The sequence below is a fragment of the Pagrus pagrus genome (genome assembly GCF_965226575.1).
Source record: "Pagrus pagrus genome assembly, chromosome: 6".
Lineage (NCBI taxonomy): Eukaryota > Metazoa > Chordata > Actinopteri > Spariformes > Sparidae > Pagrus > Pagrus pagrus.
This window is the reverse complement of record NC_140190.1, coordinates 13,033,575-13,055,336: the sequence shown is the minus strand read 5'-3', so window position 1 is coordinate 13,055,336 and position 21,762 is coordinate 13,033,575. Positions and strand designations below refer to the sequence as shown.

The window sequence follows — 21,762 nt, the reverse complement described above, 5'->3', positions numbered from 1 at the left end:
GAGTGCCCCTCTGAGAGCCGCAGAAGGGTTTGTCTGGGATGGCAGCGCCCGAAGGCTGGATTTTGGTTGCAGCAGGGAGCCGTGCTCTCCTGATGCGCCATTTGATCAGGTCACGCCGTCTCCCTCAGCACTTATCATTCATAGGCAGGGATGTGAGTCAACCCGGGCCAGTGTGGCAGAGCTGCAGGCGTATCTGTGGACGATACGCAGGCCTTCTCAGGAGCACAGGCACCAGATGTTAAGCGTGACATGTCTGCCAGCTCTGCAGCGGTGCCAGCTCGGCTTCCTTTCTCTACCTTATCCCTACCCGAGCTCTTTCTTCCTCTCTCTCGCTGCAGGTCACTTGGTTTTCCCCCCGTGTCTGACAGAAGTAAGCCAAAAACGCCTCGAGCTGTTTTTTGCTCCCCGAGTTCTCTTAATTATTCTCGTTTTCACTCTGAATAAGTCTCTTCTGCTTTTGTTCGAGTCCGTGTGAGTTGCCGTCTCGTACTGTACGCAAATCATTTTCTCAGTGGCGCTCACACTTTCCTTTTGTTTACTTCCTCTCCGCTCGTTGGCATTTGTCCTTCTTTCGCTCTTTCTCATTGACGTAAGGTTGAGTGACAGGCTGTCAAGGCTAGACGCAAAGACCGTCCGTTTGTCGAGTCTAAAGTACTTCCTCACTGTTTAGCAGCCCACTGACAGCTCGGACTAACACAGTCACACACACCTAACGGACACATGATGCCTTGTGGGAGTAGACGAGGAGGCAGAGAGAGAGGAGGTGAGAGACGGAGGAAGTTTCACTGTCCATCCCTTAATAAGTTCAACTCTGATAAATTGGAATGACTTGACATTTTCCACACTTTTAATATATACAGAAAGTAAAGAGCTTGTGAAATATGGCACAATTAACCACATGGGGGCCATTATATATCATTTCTGCTTAAATGTTTATACGTTTAAAGGTCACAAATCCCACACTTAGTCTGATCCTCTTACAGTAGGTCTTAGCATATTTCTTTAGGACATTTTCATAGCTTGTCCCAGGTTGGTGGCATCACCAGCCCTGTTCATTCCTATGGAAGCTGCTCAGCGGTGTATGAAGCCAAGAGGGCCCCCCACTGAGTCGGCTAACTTCTGATTTAGCGCCCGGCTAACTTGAACGGGAATAAAGTGATTTAATCATGTGGCTCTTCCAGACTTTCCAAATGTTATCGTGACGAATGGATCAAATTATGACGGTCGAAGGGTGCGGGGGTTGTGACGCTCAAAAAAATGTATCCATCGTTTTACAGCCGCTTCTTTCACAATGTAAGGTTATGGGGAAACCTTACCTTATCGGGCCCCAGTGGCTTGCTTGAATCTTGTCACGCTGTTGCCAGGCAACCAACAGAAACTATTAGTTGTCATAATCAAAGTGCATTTGGCAAAATATGAAGCTATTCCTTTAAAATATACCTGTCGGGGGCATTAGAGAGGACAAAAAGATGCATTTTCTTACTCTTTGGACAGGTCTGGTGATATAAACTATAATGATACTATATTCTGTATATACATATCTTTTTCTCCATGAAATGAACATAACAAACATGCAACAACTGACCGATGTGCAGTTTTTACAAAACAGGATACAAACATTTGCACTACATCAAATACTTTGTCATAAAAATGACTTTTCTTTTTTTTATTCTACTACGAACCTCTCACCTGAACTCCTTTTTTGGATTCAGCCTAATTTGTCCCACTTTTATTTGACCTTTCCACATCCGGTCTCTGTGAGTATTCTCTTCCCTCCCTACTCTGGACTATCCTGGCCCACGTGAACCGGTGAATACCTCTGTAACAACTGTATTTTCCCTGTGACACGGCTCTGCCGACACCTACATGCGGCGCTCCGTCCCTTACCCGTTTTCTAAAGCTTTGGCTAGATGCCTAACATACTCCACTGCCTCCTCTAGCTTCACAGGCCCGGGGGGACCAGCTTGAGCATCTGTGCATCCTCCCCTGTGTCACACTTCTTCTGGCAGCGTAAACCTGTTCTCCTCCTGCACCTTGTCCTCCTCATTTCCCCTTCCCCTGCTGTGTTTTCCCAGAGGGACATCCTGCTGTCTGACCCTGTCACGTGGGACTCTTTACAACCAAAACCAAACGTGGCCTCCCACTCTCAGGATGCACTGGATTTACTTTACTTTGCATGGGATGTTTTCACCGCATTCCTGCGCAGCTCCATTAAGCCTAATGAGCCCCCGTCAGTCGATTCGCAGCAACGGGCATTTTCAGCTGCCAAAACAATAGCTTAAGAAATAATGAGAATTGTTTATTTTCAGTACCGGTCCACTGCAGCCTGATGACGGTAAGCTTTCAATCTGACATCTTGCTGTTCTTTCCACATACAACACATTTATTTGACTTGCTAAATAAAGCAGAAAGTACTTTTTTTCCTTTCCCGAAACATCTCACATTGTTGTCGTTCCCCTGGCCTCTTTGACCTCTTGAGCATCGGGAGTGCAGGAGATGCCCGGTAGGAAATCTGAGCTCTTCTTTCATTCCTCTCTGAGAGGAAGAGCCTGAGGGCCTTCAGAGGTGGATACACAAAGGAAATGACAACCGGGGGGCGATTTTATACTCTGGGAGAAGACACTGACAACTCCAGTACAGTTTGAGGAGCTGGTATGTGGCTGTAAAAATCATCCTGGGAGTATTGCGGGCACAGGAGGAGATGAGTAACTTCAGGTAGACTCCAGGAGGGCGAGTTAAAACCTTCACTTCATCCTGTTATTCCCAGTCAGAGCCCCATATATGCTGAGAAGGGGCCAAATGGCAGGAGAGAATAGCTATCCCTCCACTCTCCGGGTCCGGCTTCATGCTGTTTTCACTGCACGCTGCCAGCCAAAGCAATTTGTCTGGCAAGCACTTAGCCGGTGTGGCGCAGAGGGCCACACGGGGGCCAGTGGGAGTTTTTGCAGCTCACCTCACACGTTCTCTCCTTCTCTTCGTGTTCATTTTCCTCCATCACACCCGTCCTTATCCATCCATCTGAGCCGCCCCATTTCCCTCTCTCTCTCTCTCTGTCTTGGCTGGCAGTTATTTAAAACACGACCCGGTGGCAGTTTACCCAGGCAGGGGCGCGTGTGTGTTCAGCTGGTTCTCCTCTGTGGCATGCTGGTAAATGCTGTTATCTGGGAACCATTGTAAAGTGTGTGTGTGTGTGTGTGTGTGTGTGTGTGTGTGCGTGCGTGTGTGTTTGTGTACGAGCGTGGGAGTGTGTGTGTGTGAAGCATCCATCTGTCTGTGCAGGCAGTGGCCTCTTCTCTGCTGCGAAAGCCCGTTTTTCCAAACACACAGATAAGATGCAGCTGATGAAACAGTTTTCAGATCTCAGGGAAGGAGGGACGCACGTGTTGTCCATTATTGACTTCCTCGTCCTTGAGTCTTCTTCAGCCGTCCCTCCTTCTTTATCCTCCTCTGTGTCTTCTCGCTCACTTATTGTTATTTCTTCTCGTCTTTCTTTCCCGCCTTCTACTCTGGAGGCTACTGCTTTGAGACACTGCCCTGCAACCCGCAGAAAAGCCTTATCTTTTATCGTAGAAAATAGAAATGGTGTTTTACTGGAACAGGCGAGAGTCATTAAAGCGGTAGACCATATTGATTCCTTACCAGACGCAGGGAGAAAGCCAGTTGCAACGATTTCAATGTGTTTTCTTTAAAATGTGTTTGCGCTACCAGACACGGTAAATGGTGTCAGGTCCATAAGATGAGTGAGGGCATTACACGAGAGGTATATCGAACACTGGTATGATTTGACTCACTCATACTTAAAAGTATGCAGAGATGTTCATCCCTGCGCAGCTTGTAGGATAAGTGGAGGATGTTAAGATCGTGTTTTTCTTACGAGTTTTTTAGCAAAGAGACATACGCATTAAGAAAACGGTGCTGCTGAAAAGGGAATTATCTCATCCCACTGACAGTTTTTTTGCTTGTTTTAGGAAAACGTACCACTCGACGCTAGATTGAGTCACCGTACAACACTAGCGCCTCTCTGATGTAGACATAACAGTATATTTTGTGCATCAAAAGAGGTGTACTGTACGTGTAGCTCACATAAATATTTTTGTCACACTCCTTTCTTCTCTCTGCTGTTCAGTTTCTCTGCTTTGCTTTGTGCGATGTCTTTGGTTCTGTAAATACTCCGAGTCTCCAAGAATCCCCGGTTTAACAGGCAGCATCTCCCCTTTCCTCTCCTCTCACCTTCTTTCAATTTAATCTTGTCTTTCAACAAAACACCCTTTTGTCCTCGCTGAAAGCGTTCCATGTGTGTTAAATTACTCTGTACCTCACAATCTTGACCTTTTGGACCGCCGCGCAGCCCTTCTCATTTCTCTAGAGCTTTGCTTGGCCTGTAGGAAGCCTTGCTCTTTCTGACTTCCTAGGTGAAGGAACAAACCGTGGTGGTCCACTAAATTTTCAAGGTGATCCGTGTGAGTGCCGCTGGGTGTCTATCTCAGTCTCCATGGGGAGTGTGTCATGGTGCGTCTCTTTGTCTGAGTAAATCTTAAAAAAAAAAAAACACTCTCAGTATGATTGAGTCCCCTTTTCTCTTTCCAGAGAAGACATGGATTGAAATCCCTCCATGTTAGCCCTCAAAGTCATAAATGTATACCCCCACAATAAAAGACATATCTGAAGGCCACCAGGTATTGATCAAGAGTGATTCCCAACCAGTGGGGGGTAATTGGGAAGATTGTGAAGTACTGTAGGCCTCGTAACAAGTAGCAGAAGTAATTTGAATTAAAAAACAAAACAAAAAATTACAATTTGAATAAAATATGTATGTAAAATATGTAATATGCTACGCAAACTATTTAGCAATCCAAAAGAGAGTTTAAAACTGTTATTTAAGAATAGCCCAAAGAATAAACGGTAAAAACAACTAAAATGGAAAAACAGTGCAAATAACACGGTTGAAACAGCTAAAAGTAATGGATAAATGGTTGTAGTAGTAGTTAGCTCAAAGTAGTGGATAACAGTTGAAACAGTTAGCTAAAAATGATTGTTAATTGTTAAAAAAAATACTTAAAGGATAAATAGTTGAAATGGTTAGCTAAAAGAAGGTTAGCCTAATGGATAAATGGTTGAAATAGTAAGCTAAAAATAAGCTAGCTTTATGGATAAATGATTTGAGTAGTTAGCTAAAAACAATGGTACATTGTTGATATAGTTAGCTAAAAGTAGCTAATGGACGAAAGTGAAAACAGATAAAAGAATAGATAAAAGGTTGACATAGTGAGCTAAAAGTAGGCTAACTTCATGGATAACTGGTTGAAGTAGTTAGCTAAAAGTAATGGACGATTTGTTGATATAGTTAGCTAAAAGTAGCTAATGGAAAACTAAAATAATGGATAAATAGTTGAAATATTTAGCCAAATTTAGGCTAGCCCAATAGATACATGGTTGGAATAGCTAGCTAAAAGTAATGGATGAATTGTTGAAGTTGTAAACTTAATTAACATATGAAGTTTAGCTAAAAAAGCAGTAGATATACAGTTGAAATAGTTCAAGGTGATAGATAATTGGTTGAAATAGATGATGGTGGAGGCCTCGAGGTTCTGGAGGGTTAAACCACATTTCTTGACATGTTTGTGTGTTTTGTAGCTTGTTTACAGGTACATGTTAGTACGTCAGTGTGTCTATGGCGTACCTGTTAGCCGGAGTGGAGAACACCCCCAGGATAATATCCCTGCCATGCATCCTGATGATGGGGCTGGTGGAGTGGAGCAGGTTAAAGTAGAAGTGGGAGTCACCGGGGACGGAGCAGTTGAGACGAGCCTTCAGAAACGACGTCCACTGCTTCTCCAGGACGCGCTGAGACCCTCCTAGATCGCGTTTGCACACCCGCGCCACACGTGACACCACCACCTGTGAGCAGTCAGGCACGCGGAGGCAGATGTTGGCGTGGAAGACAACCGTGCACAATACATTCGCAACATACTGACAGGCATATCTGTAAAGGCACAGCTCACATATAACTTCAATGATTAGCTGGGGAGTTAGGATATATTTCCCAGGCTTTGGGTTTCATCTTCAAAAAGGCATATTTAAAAAGCTCTTTTCAACTCCGGGGTGATCTCTGAAGAGTCATTTGCATGCTATTTGCAATGCGGAAACCCTGCTTTGACAGATCATTGTTTCATAATGGTAAATTTAATATCAATTATTCATTAAAATGTCAGTGCATCTCAAAAGTGCTCCTTTGAACACCCCTCATCCACACAAACGCTGATGCTGTTAAGTATCCATTTACTGTGCTCTCTGTAAACATGTCAGAGCCTGAGACCTCGTGCGAGCACCGTGAACAGCTAATTTATCGGAGAAACAGGTTTCCTGATGCTTATTTTTTTTTTATAAAGATGTATCCCCAGCTCTGCTAAGGGCAGGAAATATACCCAGTTCAATAAAAATAATGTTTCTCCGGTTAATACAGACATGAGTTGTTTGCTCAGACTGTGATTTGTTTGATTAGATATGCAGACAAACAAACGCAAGGATGAAAGGTCAGCGTGGCTGCGGGAGAAGACAGATATTGTCCTGACATCTCCTTTCATGCTGTTTGCATTTTAATGACACATTCACGTATTTCTCTACAGGCCTTTTAAAAGATGCTCTGAATGGACTCCTCTGTGCGAGTCCAGCGGGGGGAAAAGGAAGAAATGTTTTTCATCAGATCGACTTCTATACCTTCTCCAGGTAATTGAACTCCATGGCTATCTCTCTGAAGAAGAAGTAGATGTGAGGTCCCCACTCCACGGCGCTGACAAAATACGGCTCTGTAACGTGGAAAGAGAGAGAGAGGAGAGGTGTGTGGCGAGAGAGGGTTTGATGAAACATAGGTGGAGGCCGTGAGAAAGCACACAGCAAACAGCGTCTCCATTTTGCAAAATGCATCATTCACTCCCACGACACCGAGGTAACATGAGGGCAGCGGGAACGAGGAGCAGGCCACGCTTAATTTCATTACATGCTGAAAGGGGATTTTACAGCAAACAATAAGCGCATTATTACTCCCTGATGTTTCTGAGAACTCCTTTTCACGCTGTGCGTTTCAGCAAAGTTACACCCGGGACCGGCTGCAACCTTTGTCTCCGATATCGTATATTTTTTTTACTGTTCCAGTGTCGTCGTTATGTTTCACCATGATGTGAACGTGTCCAAACTCTGTCGGGGAGCAGTAAGTTTGACAGCCTCGTGTCCAGTGACCTGAACACGGAGCTGTCAGGCCCGCTGACTCAGCCCTCCGCCGCTGACACGTGTATCGATCGTGCGCTTTTGCTAAGCGATGCAGACGCACGCTCAAAACATCAGACGATAACACTGTCAGCAGACGCAGACGCTGACGAGAGGACGCACTTGCCCTTGCGCCTATGTGTGCTTTAAAAGACAAACAAACACACTTAAACAGGCGGCGAGAAGCACACACACACGCACACAATCGCACACATGCCTGCAGGTACCTCTGAACCATTTGGAGTCGTGCTTGACGGTGCGCAGAGCAGGATGGTCCCCGAGGCTACGGTAGATCACTGCATCAATGGCCAGGAAGTCTGTCACTGTGGCTGTAAACAGATTCCCCTCTGACACACACACACACACATACACATACACACACACACACACACACACACACACACACACACAAACACAAACACAGACACACACTATCAGCAGCAGAATTACAATAAAGATAGAGCGAACGATGCTGTAATATCCTGTAAAGTCCTGCACCATAAACATGCCACGACTGACCACTCAGCAGTGTAATTGCAGTAACATAATTGCAACTTTGCAGCTCTGCCTCGCAAAAAAAACCCTTTTTTTTTTAAAACCTCAAGTTAATATCAGATAATGGGATGATGGCTGAAAAGTAATGGCTCCCTGCAGCTTCAGCCACAAAACCCTGTTGATTTGATTATAGTGAAGTATTTAAATATGATGGAGGAAACAAAGGGCATGTTGTTAATGGTGGAACGATGACATTCACCACTGAACCGCACAAAAAAAATAGACTTTTCAGGCCTAATTTCATTTAAAATCCAATGAATCCGACATACTGCAGCACAGTTTGAGACAGCGATCGAGGTTAACTGTTGGTACAACACTGAGAAAGTTTTATAATGAGAGGTAGCAGGTTTTAGAGGAGCTCACAGCTCAGGCTCGGATGTGTGAAGACTTCTCAGCTTTGCTGTGATGCAGTCAAGGGCGTCACTTTGTGTTAAAGAGTGGAGGGGACCACACACCAATCATCCTATTGTATTACCTTAAATCGCTTCATATTTTTTCATCTGAGCCTTTGCTGTATGGCCCCACCACTTATTTGACCACAAAGTGACCCTTTAATCTTAATATGTTTGCAAACCTGGGGCTGCTACTCCAGTTCATTAGCTGCTACTTAGCCTTGTTGTCCACTTTACAATTTCGGACCGGCGGTTTGCAGCAGCCAGGTTCGGAGAGCAAAGCGTTCTCATTTGTTAGTGAACATTTTGTGGTGTGAGCTACTTTTCAAGACATTTTTTTAACAATCCATGCTTTTAAAAACTTTGTAAAAAGTGGTGGGGACATGTCTCTAGCGTCCCCAGTGTGACACCTGTGGTTATGGTCAATTTACTAACTTTAAATGAAAATATATGAAAAAAAAAAAACTTTCTTGCCCAAATTAGGAATCCAAGCACTTTCAAAGACCCATGTCTATTCATGTTTTCATTATTATTTTCAAAAACTTTCAAGGACCTGTGGAAACGTTGACATCTGAGACTAAAACCAAAAGGCGTCTTACCTGCAAACAGAGCTACATTAGCGTGTTTGGGGTCATAGGGGCATCTCGCCATACCGCTGACCGTGTCTCCGACCATCTCTAGAGTGTCTCCCTGTTACAAACACACACACACACACACACACACACACACACACACACACACACGCATCAGTCAGCAAACTCCAAACAACAGGAATGAATCTACAGCAGCATCATGAAAACAAGCAACAAAGAAGGATGGCAATTAGGGAGTGTTAGCCTAAGTGCAAACTAATGATTCACTGGTGGCAATTAGGCGCAGCAGCTCCGACAAGAGAGTCACATTCTCATGCATAAATAAAACAGACAAACACACACGCACGCGCAGACGCACAGGGGTCCATACACCCACATATAAAATCAAAAGTTTCAATCTCTTCCTCACACACAAACACACTTTAGCCCAAAGCAAAGAGTCTTAATTTTCGTCCGTGGCTGAAATTCGTACGTGTCATTTCATTAAAAAAAGCAGCTATAAATAAAACAGCAGCTAGCATCGCTAACTAGTCCCCAGAGGAGCTGACAGTCTATCAGGAGGAGACAGGTGTGTTATACACTGTTGTAGAATGTCATTAGTGGCTGACAGATAATGGGCCAGGTACGTCTCAGAGTTTCGCTGTTTGAAATGTGAGAGACTGAAAATAACACTTATCTGAAAAAGCCTTTGATAGTGAAAGGGATTTTTTTAATTTTTTTTTCTCCCTCTCACTTTCTCCGACTCGACTGCCTTCATCCTTCATTTAATATTCCTGCAGAATGATGTGAAATCAGCCGAGCCGATGATTAATATTCATGTGTAGTTTTTTTTTTTTCCCCTGCACGAGTTTTGAAATCGTTACTGTAATTGAGCGAGACGCGGACCCGGTTGGGAAGTGGAGCACAGACTTCAAACTCTGACAAACATATTTTGGACGGAGTAGGAGGAAATAATCAGAGGCCTCTAATTGTCTAATCAGGGCCCCGGTCAACACTCAAGGCTTGTCGCTCGAACCTTTCCTGCTTCCGGTCGAGGGAATTGCTCCGCTTTTACTTTAAACGCGAGCAAAAGAAATTAAACCGGGCAAACAAGTCACGTCCTCCAACCCTTTACTCTCTGGATCCCCTCCTCTCCCTCCTCTCGTTGTGTTCTTCTTGATTATCCGTCTCTGACTCTCAATGATAACAAGCTCGGCGGACCACAAAGTTTAACCACCGAGAAATAACAACTGTTGTATCTGAAGAAAAACAAGGCGCTGGGGCTGCCAAGACAACAAGGATAACAAAAAAAAAAAAGTCCCGGGGAGGAAGTCAACACGGCCTCGAGTGCTGAACAAACAACTCTAATCGAGCAGCGAACGGCAACCTGAAGAGGCGTACCACAGCGAACCCTCTGTTTTGGGAAAGTTAGACGATGTGGCCGACCGCTCGTCTTTACTTACGGTATAGTTGGCACACAGCGGGTTGAAGGCGTTGGTCCCGCACACGAACAGGCCTCCTTGTCTGCTGAGCAGCACCTTCATAAAATTACGGCATTCATCCTGCAGGGAAAAGAGAAAAGATAAAGAGACGGAGAGCTTAGTATGCAGGAGGGGCAATACAGGAGAAACTGTTTTTCTTTTTTCTTTTTTAGAAACTGATTATCCAAACCTCTCTGTGAAATGAAGCTTTTCAGTTGCCTGATGTGTGGAATTATCACACCATTAACGCTGTCAATCATATTGATACAGTCTGAACAGAGCCCGCGGAGACTTCAAGTGTCTACCCTCTCCGCACACAGCTGCCACTGACTGACAGACGCTAATCCGAACCAGCTTCAGGACTTTTTTAAAAACGAGCGACAGATTTAAGGCTAATTTCTCCACTGTGAGGCGTCGAAATACCTAGCCTGCTTAATGACTAAATAAACCCGAGTCGCAGTTTCGCTCTGCCACGCTCGTTCTTTGTAATGAGAAGGAGTCGTGTAAGCACCGCATGACATAGCTGCTGTTGCCACGGTGCCAAAAAGTAATAAATGTTGGTGTTGTGAAACGGAGAAAAATGACTTTGGAGTTAATGTGCTGCCTGGATGAAAGTATAGTGTGTCAGTGTGTTTATAGTAGAAATGACGGAACACATGTTGATAAACGCTTTACACTGCTGTGATGATCACACATGCATCACTGGTTCCATTACTTTTACCCAACCACCAATACTTTTAGCTGTCCACTTTAGACTTATTATGGATCGTTTTGAACAATCAAAGCAATTATTCATTAGCCTACTTCTAGCTAACTACAGTGTATAACCATTAATCCAGTCTAGCTTTCAACTGTCAGCCAACTATTCATTGTTTATCCATGAATGCTACTTTTGGCTAACCATTTCAATTGTTTAGACAATGTTTATAAACGTTTCATCCATCATTTTGAGCAAGCAAACTATTTATCCATTGGCCTAGGCTACTTCCAACTTCTGACTATACAGCCACTTGTCCATAAGGCCTACTTCTAGCTTTCAACTGTTTGTCCAGTACTTTAACTTTAAGGTTTATCCATAAATGCTACTTTTAGCTAACTATTTCAAAGGTTTATCCATTAATGCTACTTTAAGCTAACTATTTCAAAGGTTTATCCATTAATGCTACTTTAAGCTAACTATTTCAATGGTTTAGCCATTAATGCTACTTTTAGCTAACTATTTCAAATGTTTATCCATTAATGCTACTTTAAGCTAACTATTTCAATGGTTTACCCATTAATGCTACCTTAAGCTAACTCTTTCAAAGGTTTACCCATTAATGCTACTTTTAGCTAACTATTTCAAATGTTTACCCATTAATGCTACTTTTAGCTAACTATTTCAAATGTGTATCCATTAATGCTACTTTTAGCTAACTATTGCAAATGTTTACCCATTAATGCTACTTTTAGCTAACTATTTCAAATGTTTATCCATTAATGCTACTTTTAGCTAACTATTTCAACTGATAATCCATTAATGCTACTTTTAGCTAACTATTTCAACGGTTTATCCATTAATGCTACTTTTTCCCGCAATTTATCATTTCATGCAATCAAACCATTCATCCATTAGCCTACCATCCATTACATCTAACTTTCAGCTGTTTATCCATTACTTTAAGCTAAATATTTTAGCTACTGTTATCTAACTATTTCAAAGGTTTACCCATTAATGCTACTTTAGTAAGCCTATTTCAATCGATCTAAGCCTTTTTTCTATCATTTCAATCAAACTGTTTATCCATTAGCCTATGTAAGCTAACTATATAAGCTAATAACGCTTGTGTTTGTTGAATCTTCTTCCTAATTGTAATAGTGGTGCTGGCCTTTCACAGGAGTGCAGGAGTCACAGCATGCTCTGTCCTGGTTCCCCTAGACCAGGGAGCTCTTACCACAGTTCTGGCCTTAGAGTTGACATGAGTTGTAGCGAGTATTTCAATGAAAGTTTTGTTGTCTTAAGTTGATGTAGGATTTCACAGCATGAAGAGATAAAGGTATTCAGTATTTCACCAGAACAAAATGGTGAGAGTCTTTTTTTAATCATCTTGTCAGCCTCTCAGATTTATCTTACTTGGATGGGTCCTGATCTCCATATTGGGAACCACTGTCTCACAGACTTTGCAACCAAAAAGTAACATGATAATAAACAAACAAAGAACCTTTCAACGCAGAAGTAAACCTGTGAGTGGACTTCATGGGTACTAAATTGAAATTCCAGTCATGGCCTTTGACTTCAAAAGCCAAAAAGTGCAGGCCACAGTTTGTCTTAGCAAGGCCGAGCCCGCCACCTGTGTGTGTGTGCAGAGTGAGTGGTGATGTACAGTAGATCACTGGTGAGCAGCCGCCAGCAACCCCCCTCCCCAAACTACTGGTGTCCCAGCCAGGATGGCACCAGTTCTAGCACACACACACACACACACACACACACACACACACACACACACACACCAGATGGGGTCGACTTCAAGACCACCACCCGCACTGATGTCATCGGAAAGAGTAGTAGGGCTGCAGCAGGAGCGGTGGTGGTGGTGTTGGTGGTGATAGCGGGTATGTCAAATGACTATTAAAGTGTGTGTGTGTGTGTTCAGTATGTGTGTATGTTGGTGAGTGTGTGTGAAATAGATCAGAGGGAAAGCAGTGATATGAGAGGCGGGTGAGTGTTATTCCAGATGCTCCACCCTACACCCTTCTACCCCCTCCACCTTCCCACTTCACTCCCAGCAGGGTTCTCGTTTTTCAACAAGCAGAAAAACAGGAAAGTAGGAAGTGTTTTTCGAGTGTGTGTGTGTGTGTGTGTGTGTGTGTGTGTGTGTGTGTGCGTGTGTGTTGGGGTGCAGGGGGGGTGTGTCAGGTGTGAGGTGTAAATTTCCAATGGCGCAGCACCGTGTGACAAATTGAGAAGCGACTGTGACACAACTTGTGTGTGTGTCACACTCCCACACATACAGCATGTGTTCATGTGAGCCTGGTGCATTTATCCGTATATGTACGTGCACATAGTGTGTCTGTGTGTGTGTGTGTGTGTGTGTGTGTGTGTGTGTGTGTGTGTGTGTGTCACAGCACAGATGCATGCTCATGTGCGAGGATCATTTGCATGCTGTTTGTCGGTGGGGTTGCAGTCTGTCAGCTTGGTCAGAGCTGTAATCACAAAGCCAGATGAAGCGCTCTTAATAACAACCCAGTCCGACTGCCAGCGTCTCAGCGAGGGGAGGAAATACTGCGAGGAGCCAAACCGCTGCACAAATGTCTGCGTTTGTGCAGCGTGCATACGTATAAAATGAAACATTTTCAGCACTTGAGGATAAAAAACAAGGGGTCGGATCCTTCATATCAACTGTAGAGTTTTCATTTCCATTTCTATTCATCCCCTGCTGCATACGTGCCGTTCATTAACCAGTGTTCGTGCAGTTTGGCACTTCCAGGTACGGGTCCTTCTTTATTCAAAGTCCAATTCAGTCAGCTGGATTACAGTTTTACTACGCTTTCCACATTCAAAATTAAACCAATTACAAAGGATCAAGCGGTGACTCAGTGAATTAAACAATTACATATGAATCCGAACGCTGTACGTCGCGGCGCCTCCTTCTTCTCCCCTCGGCCTCCCCCCCCCCCTCTCTGTTCCCCTCGCTCCCTGGGCAGAATCCAGACAAAACGCCACCTGTGCTGGCTGGCAAGCCTTCCCGAGACCCAGACGACTGCAGCCCTCCTCCTCCTCCTCCTTTTTTCCCTCCACCTCCTCCTGCTCCTCTTACTGACAGCGGCAGAGCTGCCTGGGCTCTGAAAAATTAATCTGCAGCACGGATGAATTACACAGGAGCAAACGTCTGAGTGCAAATATGGACGTAGTTGTGAATGGAGGAGAGATTTAAAGCGTAAAGATAGGGAGGGAAGGTGCACGAGTGTGTCTTGGGGGGCGAGTTTGCATATGTGCACCTGCATTTTTATAAAAACTGGATGCTTCGCACGCAGCAGCAGGTTTTTTTAATCAGCCTCTTGCTCTTTATGCAGATGTTCGCCAGGCTACCTCGACTCTGCAGATGTTGATCGAGCAAGTGCATTCTCGGCACAGGCACAGACATTTTTCCTTAGACTTATAAATGAAAGTGATCACACACACGCACTCACTCAGAGGATCGGCAACAAGTTCTCTGTTGCTACAACACATCTGCTCAAAACAACCTGCGCCAGTCAGACACCATTAAAAACTGAGAAGGCTCCTCGTTCTGCATCTGCTTTCCATCTATTGTCCGGAACTGAACCTTAACTCAGGGATGATAAACAGCCTTTCATTCGACCCGAGCCCGGGCTCCGTGTTTGTTCTCATGATGAAGCTTTGTCCAAAACAAAAAAAAAACTTAAATGAACATCGGTTTTACCTCAGGCTACAATCAGCCATCCCGTGTTACGTCGAGCCGAAAATAAAAAACAGGTTCGTACGCCGTAAACTCTTCTGCTCGTTTTTTCCTGCTTTAGGGGCAAACCCCCGGCATTTTTTCATACGCTCATAAAAGTTATCGCGATGACCTGCTTTAGTAATGTTCGCACAATAGGAGCCTTCTAAGGTAGTGCATCAGGGGGTCGTATTTAGCGAGCTGCTCCTCTAAATCTCAAAAGTTTCCATTACATGCCTGGCTGGTCCCCTGATGTTAGCGACCAGGGAGAAGAGAGCATCGCGCTGCCAAGAGCCGCCATTGAGCCAGAACTCTCCCACACACACTCTCTGTGTCTTTCTCACACAGACACACACACCGTGTCCACACACACAATGGTTTGGCGAGACTACTTCTACAGTCATTAACAACGAAACGTGTCACTTCCAGAAAAAAATGCCTGACGCACAATTCTGACTGAAAACGGTGACTCGTCATGACAGGAAGAAAGTGTGTGTGTGTGTGTGTGCGTTTACGCTCGCGCGCTCGTGGGCGGAGGATAAATAAACGGCGCTACCAAATTAGCAGCAACGTGCTGCTCCGAGTTCTGCGGCCTCGCTCAGCATGTTAAAGCTAATCCGCGTCCCCCCCCCCTTTTTTTGCAACCCTTCCTCCCCGTTTGATGGTAATTCTGACTGAACACACCACAGGCCACAAACAAACATCAGACACCAGAGGGAGGGAAAGAGGGAGGGGAAGCGAGATAATAGAGATGAGAGGAACAAGTGAAGAGAGAGACACGAGGACAGAGTGGAGGGGAAGAGAGTCAGAAACATAGAAAACCAGAGACTTTTTGCTGGCCAGTCAGCCATGTGGCAGCCTCAGCGGTGGAGCTGACCTGCAGCAGGACCTACAGATCGTGAGGGTCAGCTGAGCTCCACTCCCTGGCGGAAACATACACACACACACACACGGCGTTCAATCCTCGACCACAACACTTAACCTGAATCACCCCCGGACAGCTCTCAGTCTGACAACCTGCTGGGAAAATGGTGGCAAATTGTCTCCTTGTGATTAATGCACGTGACGCTGAACGCTCGCACTCGGGAATATCTGGATAAAAACTGGCACACTTAGGCAAGTATTTGATGATAAAGCCAGGGTTTAGTCTCTAAGCCTTCATCAGGGCACATTTTTTGATGAAAGCTTATAATGACATCAGATATGTGCTACACATGGTCGTAGTTAACAGCTGTATGATCCCCCAGTTCAGAACACAGAGGGTGCCAGCGATTACAACATATTAGGGCTGTCCCGGATACTATTTTTGGGGCTTGGAAACGTCCGCGAAGATTTCCTGCTAATATTCGAAGCTTTGAACGTGGGTAGGGGAACGGGGTGGAAACACAAGCTCTCCAAACTTCTTTTCTTTTATTATAATTATGAGCCGAATGAGAGGTGAGGACAGTCGGGGAGACGTCAGCCACCGTCTTCTGTCCCACCTGCTCCGTTCTGACACCAACCCAGTGTCAGTATTTGACAATCTGGGGATGAGACTCAGCAATCAACCATCTTTCTCCAGAAATGTACATGTTGTTTTGCTTAAATCATCACAGAAGAGCTCCACTTCTCACTCTCTCACGTCTCCTTCCTTCAAATACTGATTTGGACATTGATTACCATAATGGTAGGAACGCCGAAGCTTTGAAGCATTTAGGTCAGCCCTACAGCATATCACAAAAAAAACAGAATAAATCAATGAAGAAAGCCAAACTAAGGGAAATAAGCCTCTGAAGTAATGAAGGGGAACTAAATACTCCACAAACATCTGAAAAGTAGATTTTTTTTTGCTTCATCATTACTTCGTTTCAGGCCCTGACCGACCAAACTGACATCAAAGAGCGAGCTGTGTCGGACGCCAACTGTTGCGTCACCTCCTGCCGCCTGCGACTCGGCCAAAAAGCTGCACTCGAACACGCCGCAAAGACTATAGCTGAAGGCCAGCAAGCTTGTATATTCAGCGCACGCCTGCAAGGAAATATAATACACAAACCGTTGTTATTATTGAGCAGCAGTTGTTGACACCGCTCTGACCACTTCTAATCAGGAACATGTCTGATAAATGGTTGGCACTGACAAAGAGGCGGAGGAGAAAACTAAGGAGAGGCCGCGCTAAATGGGTGAAATCATTGATACTGCAGCGACAGGCCCGAGGGGCTTTCCCTTTCTTTTTTTTACATTTCTCTTTTCATGCACTGATTCGCTCGCCTGAACAGCAAATCAGTGTGATTTCTGTCACCATTGCCGATTCTACTGTACATACGCAACATGGCCAAGAAGCCGCCGACACCGGGCGCTCACTGACGACCCTGATAATGCCTGACGGGCCAACGTCGACCTGGTGTGTCAGGGCCTTTCTTCCCAGTCCGTTTTTGATGTTTTTTAGCCTTCTTGTTACGTTGCAAGTTTGGTAATCGTCTCAAATAATTCAAATTCCTTCCAATGTAACAATGAGCTGCTGAGATACGAAAGATACAATAATGGCTGAGCTTGAATGAATCTCTTTTTGAATCTTCAAGTAGTAAAGTCTTCAACGTACAATAACATCAAAGGCAGTGAAACAAGATACATTATACATAGGAGCCACTGGTGAGATTACGAAAAAGTGCCCACGGCCACGAGGAATGAAAGTGACTCCACATGTGGTATTTTAAATGGATTCATTGAGGAGCCAAAAAAAAAAAGAGGCCGTGAAACTGAATCTTCTGCCTGTCCAACCCAGAAAAAAGGCATTTGGGTTCGGACGATTGAAAACCTGGAGCTCCTTAGGGAGCTCGATCAACGCAATATTGATCAAACAATCTCGCTAAGTGCTGCTTATAACGATGCCCGACCGCTCTTTAAAGGCTCTCTGTACAGAATTGCCTTTGTTTTGCATGAACATGCCACGCTGCCGCGGCCTGATGTGTTGGAACGGGGCCACCTCTGGGGAAACGTCTCACCCTTTATCTCTTTTTTCTCTGTTGCTTTCATAACCAGAGAGAGGTAAGGAGTGAAACAAGAGGGAGGGAGTGACGGAGAGAGACGTGAAAAGGGCAGAAGCGGGAGAGATAAGAAGGCAGCGGAAAGGACAAAAGAAATACGAGGGCAATATGCAGAGTGAGTGGCACCGATGACGGCTGTCGCGTTCATCAACAGCCGTCTGGTCAACACGGGAGAAGAAATAAAAGGCAAAAGAATAAGGATATTGAATTTTCACCTTAATTAGGGAGAATACTATGTCCTCTGTGATCAACCAAGTGGAAACATTTAATTACAAAACCAATTACGAGGTGGTGAATGTGTCACATCTGACACAACCAACCCCCAAGCAGAACAGGACATATTCAGGAGGTGAGGTGGAGGAGGGTGGGGGTAGAGGAGACACGGAGAATGACTGCTGGAAAGATGCGCTTGTTGACATTTCCTTTTTTTTTTAATTGTGTCCGCGTATGTGTGGGAGAGGGAAACAAAGAGAGAGTAGATAAAAAAAGACGCCCGGATTCATGAATATGTACGAACATACAGTATATATAAAGTACACGAGGGTTGATAATCCCACCTAAGACCCGTCGCGTTGTGTGCATTCATGCGTTAGAGTCAGAAAAAGATGGCTCTTTTGTTAAATAGTCAGTCGGCTCAACCTCCAACACGATGAGCAAAACAGCAACGGGGGGCAACAAAAGCAGCAACCCCTCCAAGCAATCGAACGCATTTCAACACACGAGCCCCGCAGTAAACATCGCAGCTACACAATACAGCTCTGTATCATTGATACTGCGATATAAAACTCACACCATATCATCAAGATGTACCTTAAATGAGGTCTTTCCCCAGTCTCAAAGGCTGCGTTAAATCTAAGTGACACCATTTTCTGAACTTATTCCAGTGCTTTAGCTGAGCTGTTTTTGTAAAAGAGAAAGAAAAAACGATGATGCAATACTTCACAATCTGATCTGAAGAGAGAAAAAGGTTTGCGCACACTAAGATCCACTTGGGGGACGAATGATTAAGCCAATTTTCCTCAAGCTAAATTGACACGAGGGAATCCCAGATGTTACGATGACATCAAATAGAGCACACCTGTGTTTTGACATGCGAGTTCACATGGGATGTGGGGTTGCTAGTCATAATTCCCACGATGTTATATCTCAGTGAAATGAGCATTATTCCACTTGTGTGGTCACATTACAAATTATTTTGAAAAAGCTTTTGTCAAAGTGGAAACAGACAACACCCTCTCTCATTAGTGTTTCCAAGTGGTGTTATTGTTGGGGCTGGATAGTTCAAATGTGGGTTTTAATCTATAAACGGTCTTTTAATTACATTTCCATGGCGTTAACGATGCTGCTGGGACTCTATCTTTATGAAGCTTAAAGGCATGAAAGGTGTTTTGACCATGAATAGTGTGAAAACAAGTGTTTTGACTTGTGGATCCCTATTATATTGATTCATGCACATGCACAAGGACACGAGTGCGCGGGTGATATTATGTCATACAGCCCCTTTCAAATGTTGCACTTTTGTTGATGCTGCAGAGAAGTGTTGGGAGAAAATACTCTCCAGTCATTTTCAAGGCTGTAGTTTGTTATGTGTTATAGTAGTACAGGATTACATTATATCTCCAGATACGTGTATTTTCAATTTTTCATACTTATTCAGAAAATAAAACGCTCTCCTAATCACATTTTTTTGCAAAGAACATTAAATTTAGTGACTTTAAAATCTGCATGGCCTTTTAGAAATCCATGTTTGGTTGCACGAGCGTCTCTCTTTATGTGTGTTTAAGTGTGAGTGTGTGTATATGCATATACACACACTAACACAACCATTCATATGCGTATGAGCCCAGAGAGCTGACTGAGAGGACCTGGCAGCGTTCTTATCTTCCTCACATTGCCGTGTGACTCACGGCCTTACCAGGCAGCAGCACAGTCATTAGGGGCTAGGAGACCTTTCATATCTCTGTCAGCCCCACAGCTCTCCTCAGGGCCGGCCAACAGGGACCTCACACACTCCCCCTCCTCCTCCTCTCCTCTCCTTCATTTCCTTCTCCTCTCCTCTCCTCTCCTCTCCTCTCCTTGTCGCCATCCCTCTGTTCTCCATTGTGTTTCTGTCTGGCACCGTCTCACACAGATTTAATGTCAGGTGTTCTCTTACTGTGTTAAATAAGTCATTTTTTCTCTGTGCCCGGAGGGGACAGAGCCCATGTTCCTCACTACAAACCACAACCATCACCACTACACACAACCCAACACACACACACACACACATGCACACCGAACAGGGGCTGTTTCTGTGTGGCAGACAGCAGCTAGGGATGTGTGTGTTGGAGATATGAGGAGGTATTCAGGCGTGGGCTGCTGGTGGCTTCTGGGATGTTTCTTCCTGACCGCCTTGGTTCCCAACGCCCACCTGCATTTTCTGAGGGCACAAACCGCATTCCTAACTCATGACGGTGGAACAAGCGCTGTATAGGTAGGAGGGACTCTGTTCTTCTGATCGATGTGTGTGTGTGTGATTGGTTTGATGAGCAGGGACAATGAGATAAAATGCGGTCGAACACCCCCCTTCTTCTTCTCGAGGCTGTGCCAGCAGGCATGACAGTCGGGCGACTGCCGCGGCGAAACTAAAGCTCCGGGCGAACAGGTGAAACATGTGCAACGATAATGTGTGCAAGATGGAGAGATAGCCTGAGACAAAAGCTCTCAGTGGCGAGACATGGTTTCATAATTCACTCACTCTGCAGTCTTTGCATATAATCTCCAATTGTTGGGGGAATCACTCGGATTTTATGCTCCCGTGCATCTCAAAACTTGTTGCCGTTCAGGCTGAGAAACAACTCTTCTTGTAAATGAAGGTGATTAAATGTAAATGAGACGCTGAAATCATTTAAAAATCCAATCAATGTGGAGAGATTTTGTGCTATAAACGGTATTTTTAAAATCTGTCTTTCAGCCAGATTTGTGTGTTATTATTCATTCTTTGATCTGATGTTGATGTTTTTTAAGTACAAACCTGATGATGCTCTTTAAAGCAGCTATGATTAACAGATTGAAATGAACAATGGAGAAAATAACTAGGTCTACTAAAAGCGACAGCCCAAAGACAATTATCACTCCACTCCACAACTCTGGAGGCATCTTTCATCTCATTTTTTAGGTCGCAAATTGTTGCTAAAGAACCAGATATTTCTCTCGGGATGTGGTGGAGAACAAAACAGAGATAAAAGAGAGTGAAAACTGGCCAGAAACACGACTCCTGATGTTCTTCTGCGTGACTGATTGCCAATACTTTTGCCATATCGACATCATAAGGTGATAATATGTCAATGTTGTGTTACACCTTGTTGAGCTGATCAGTTCATGCAGGTTTAATGTGTTTTATTTCACACTATTATCAGACAGCCATAGTGTTACTATGGAGAAACGGAAACATCGTCTCACCTCGTGTTTGCCCTTCATCCTGCAGATCCTGATGTCATTCTTGTTCGACTCCCATGTTCTTTTCTATAAATAATAAATAAAAAAAAAGAAACTCATATTCACTGCCAGTTAGCTACATTTGCATTTCTCTCTACCAGGAAAAAAGACGTTTTCCAGCCAAATGGCGAGTAACACATCCACTTAAAGGTTGTGAATGCTATCGCTGTCTGTCCAGAAGGTGCTCACCTTGCTGTAGAACATCTCGTCTCCTGCAACGATGTCCAACTCCACGCGGAAAAGGTCATCCCTTCGAGAGAGAGAAAGGGAGAGATAGAGTGAGAGTGGCAGTCGGCCAACACAGCACTATCCACAGCTTAAGGTAAGGCCAGATACCGCGCTGAGCAAACCATGAAGACCAGTTCAGCAGCAGAAGTACAGCTCAGATATTACTGCGAGCTTAGGACAGAGCAGGTCGATGCAGATTTTTCTTTTGGATGAAATCCAGGCCACGAACTTACACAAACTCGAGTATGAATATTTCCTCCCCATATTGAATCTGTGTGGTTTAACTACTAAATAATTCTGTGCGTGCAGCTTTGTAATGCATACATATTAGAGAC

The 21,762-nt window shown here is 44.4% G+C and overlaps 1 protein-coding gene across 1 annotated transcript in view; it reads right to left on the bottom strand.

The window, feature by feature from the left end:
* sema6bb (sema domain, transmembrane domain (TM), and cytoplasmic domain, (semaphorin) 6Bb) overlaps positions 1–21,762 on the bottom strand; it is a 132,413-nt gene that overhangs the window by 42,272 nt on the left and 68,379 nt on the right. Inside the window, exons 4-10 of the mRNA XM_084355712.1 lie at positions 21,389–21,449; positions 21,164–21,226; positions 10,246–10,344; positions 8,810–8,900; positions 7,491–7,610; positions 6,718–6,806; positions 5,681–5,898 (exon numbers count right to left, since the gene is read on the bottom strand). Of these exons, the coding sequence (XP_084211838.1) occupies positions 5,681–5,898; positions 6,718–6,806; positions 7,491–7,610; positions 8,810–8,900; positions 10,246–10,344; positions 21,164–21,226; positions 21,389–21,449 (741 nt within the window). The remainder of the gene's footprint in view (positions 1–5,680; positions 5,899–6,717; positions 6,807–7,490; positions 7,611–8,809; positions 8,901–10,245; positions 10,345–21,163; positions 21,227–21,388; positions 21,450–21,762) is intronic.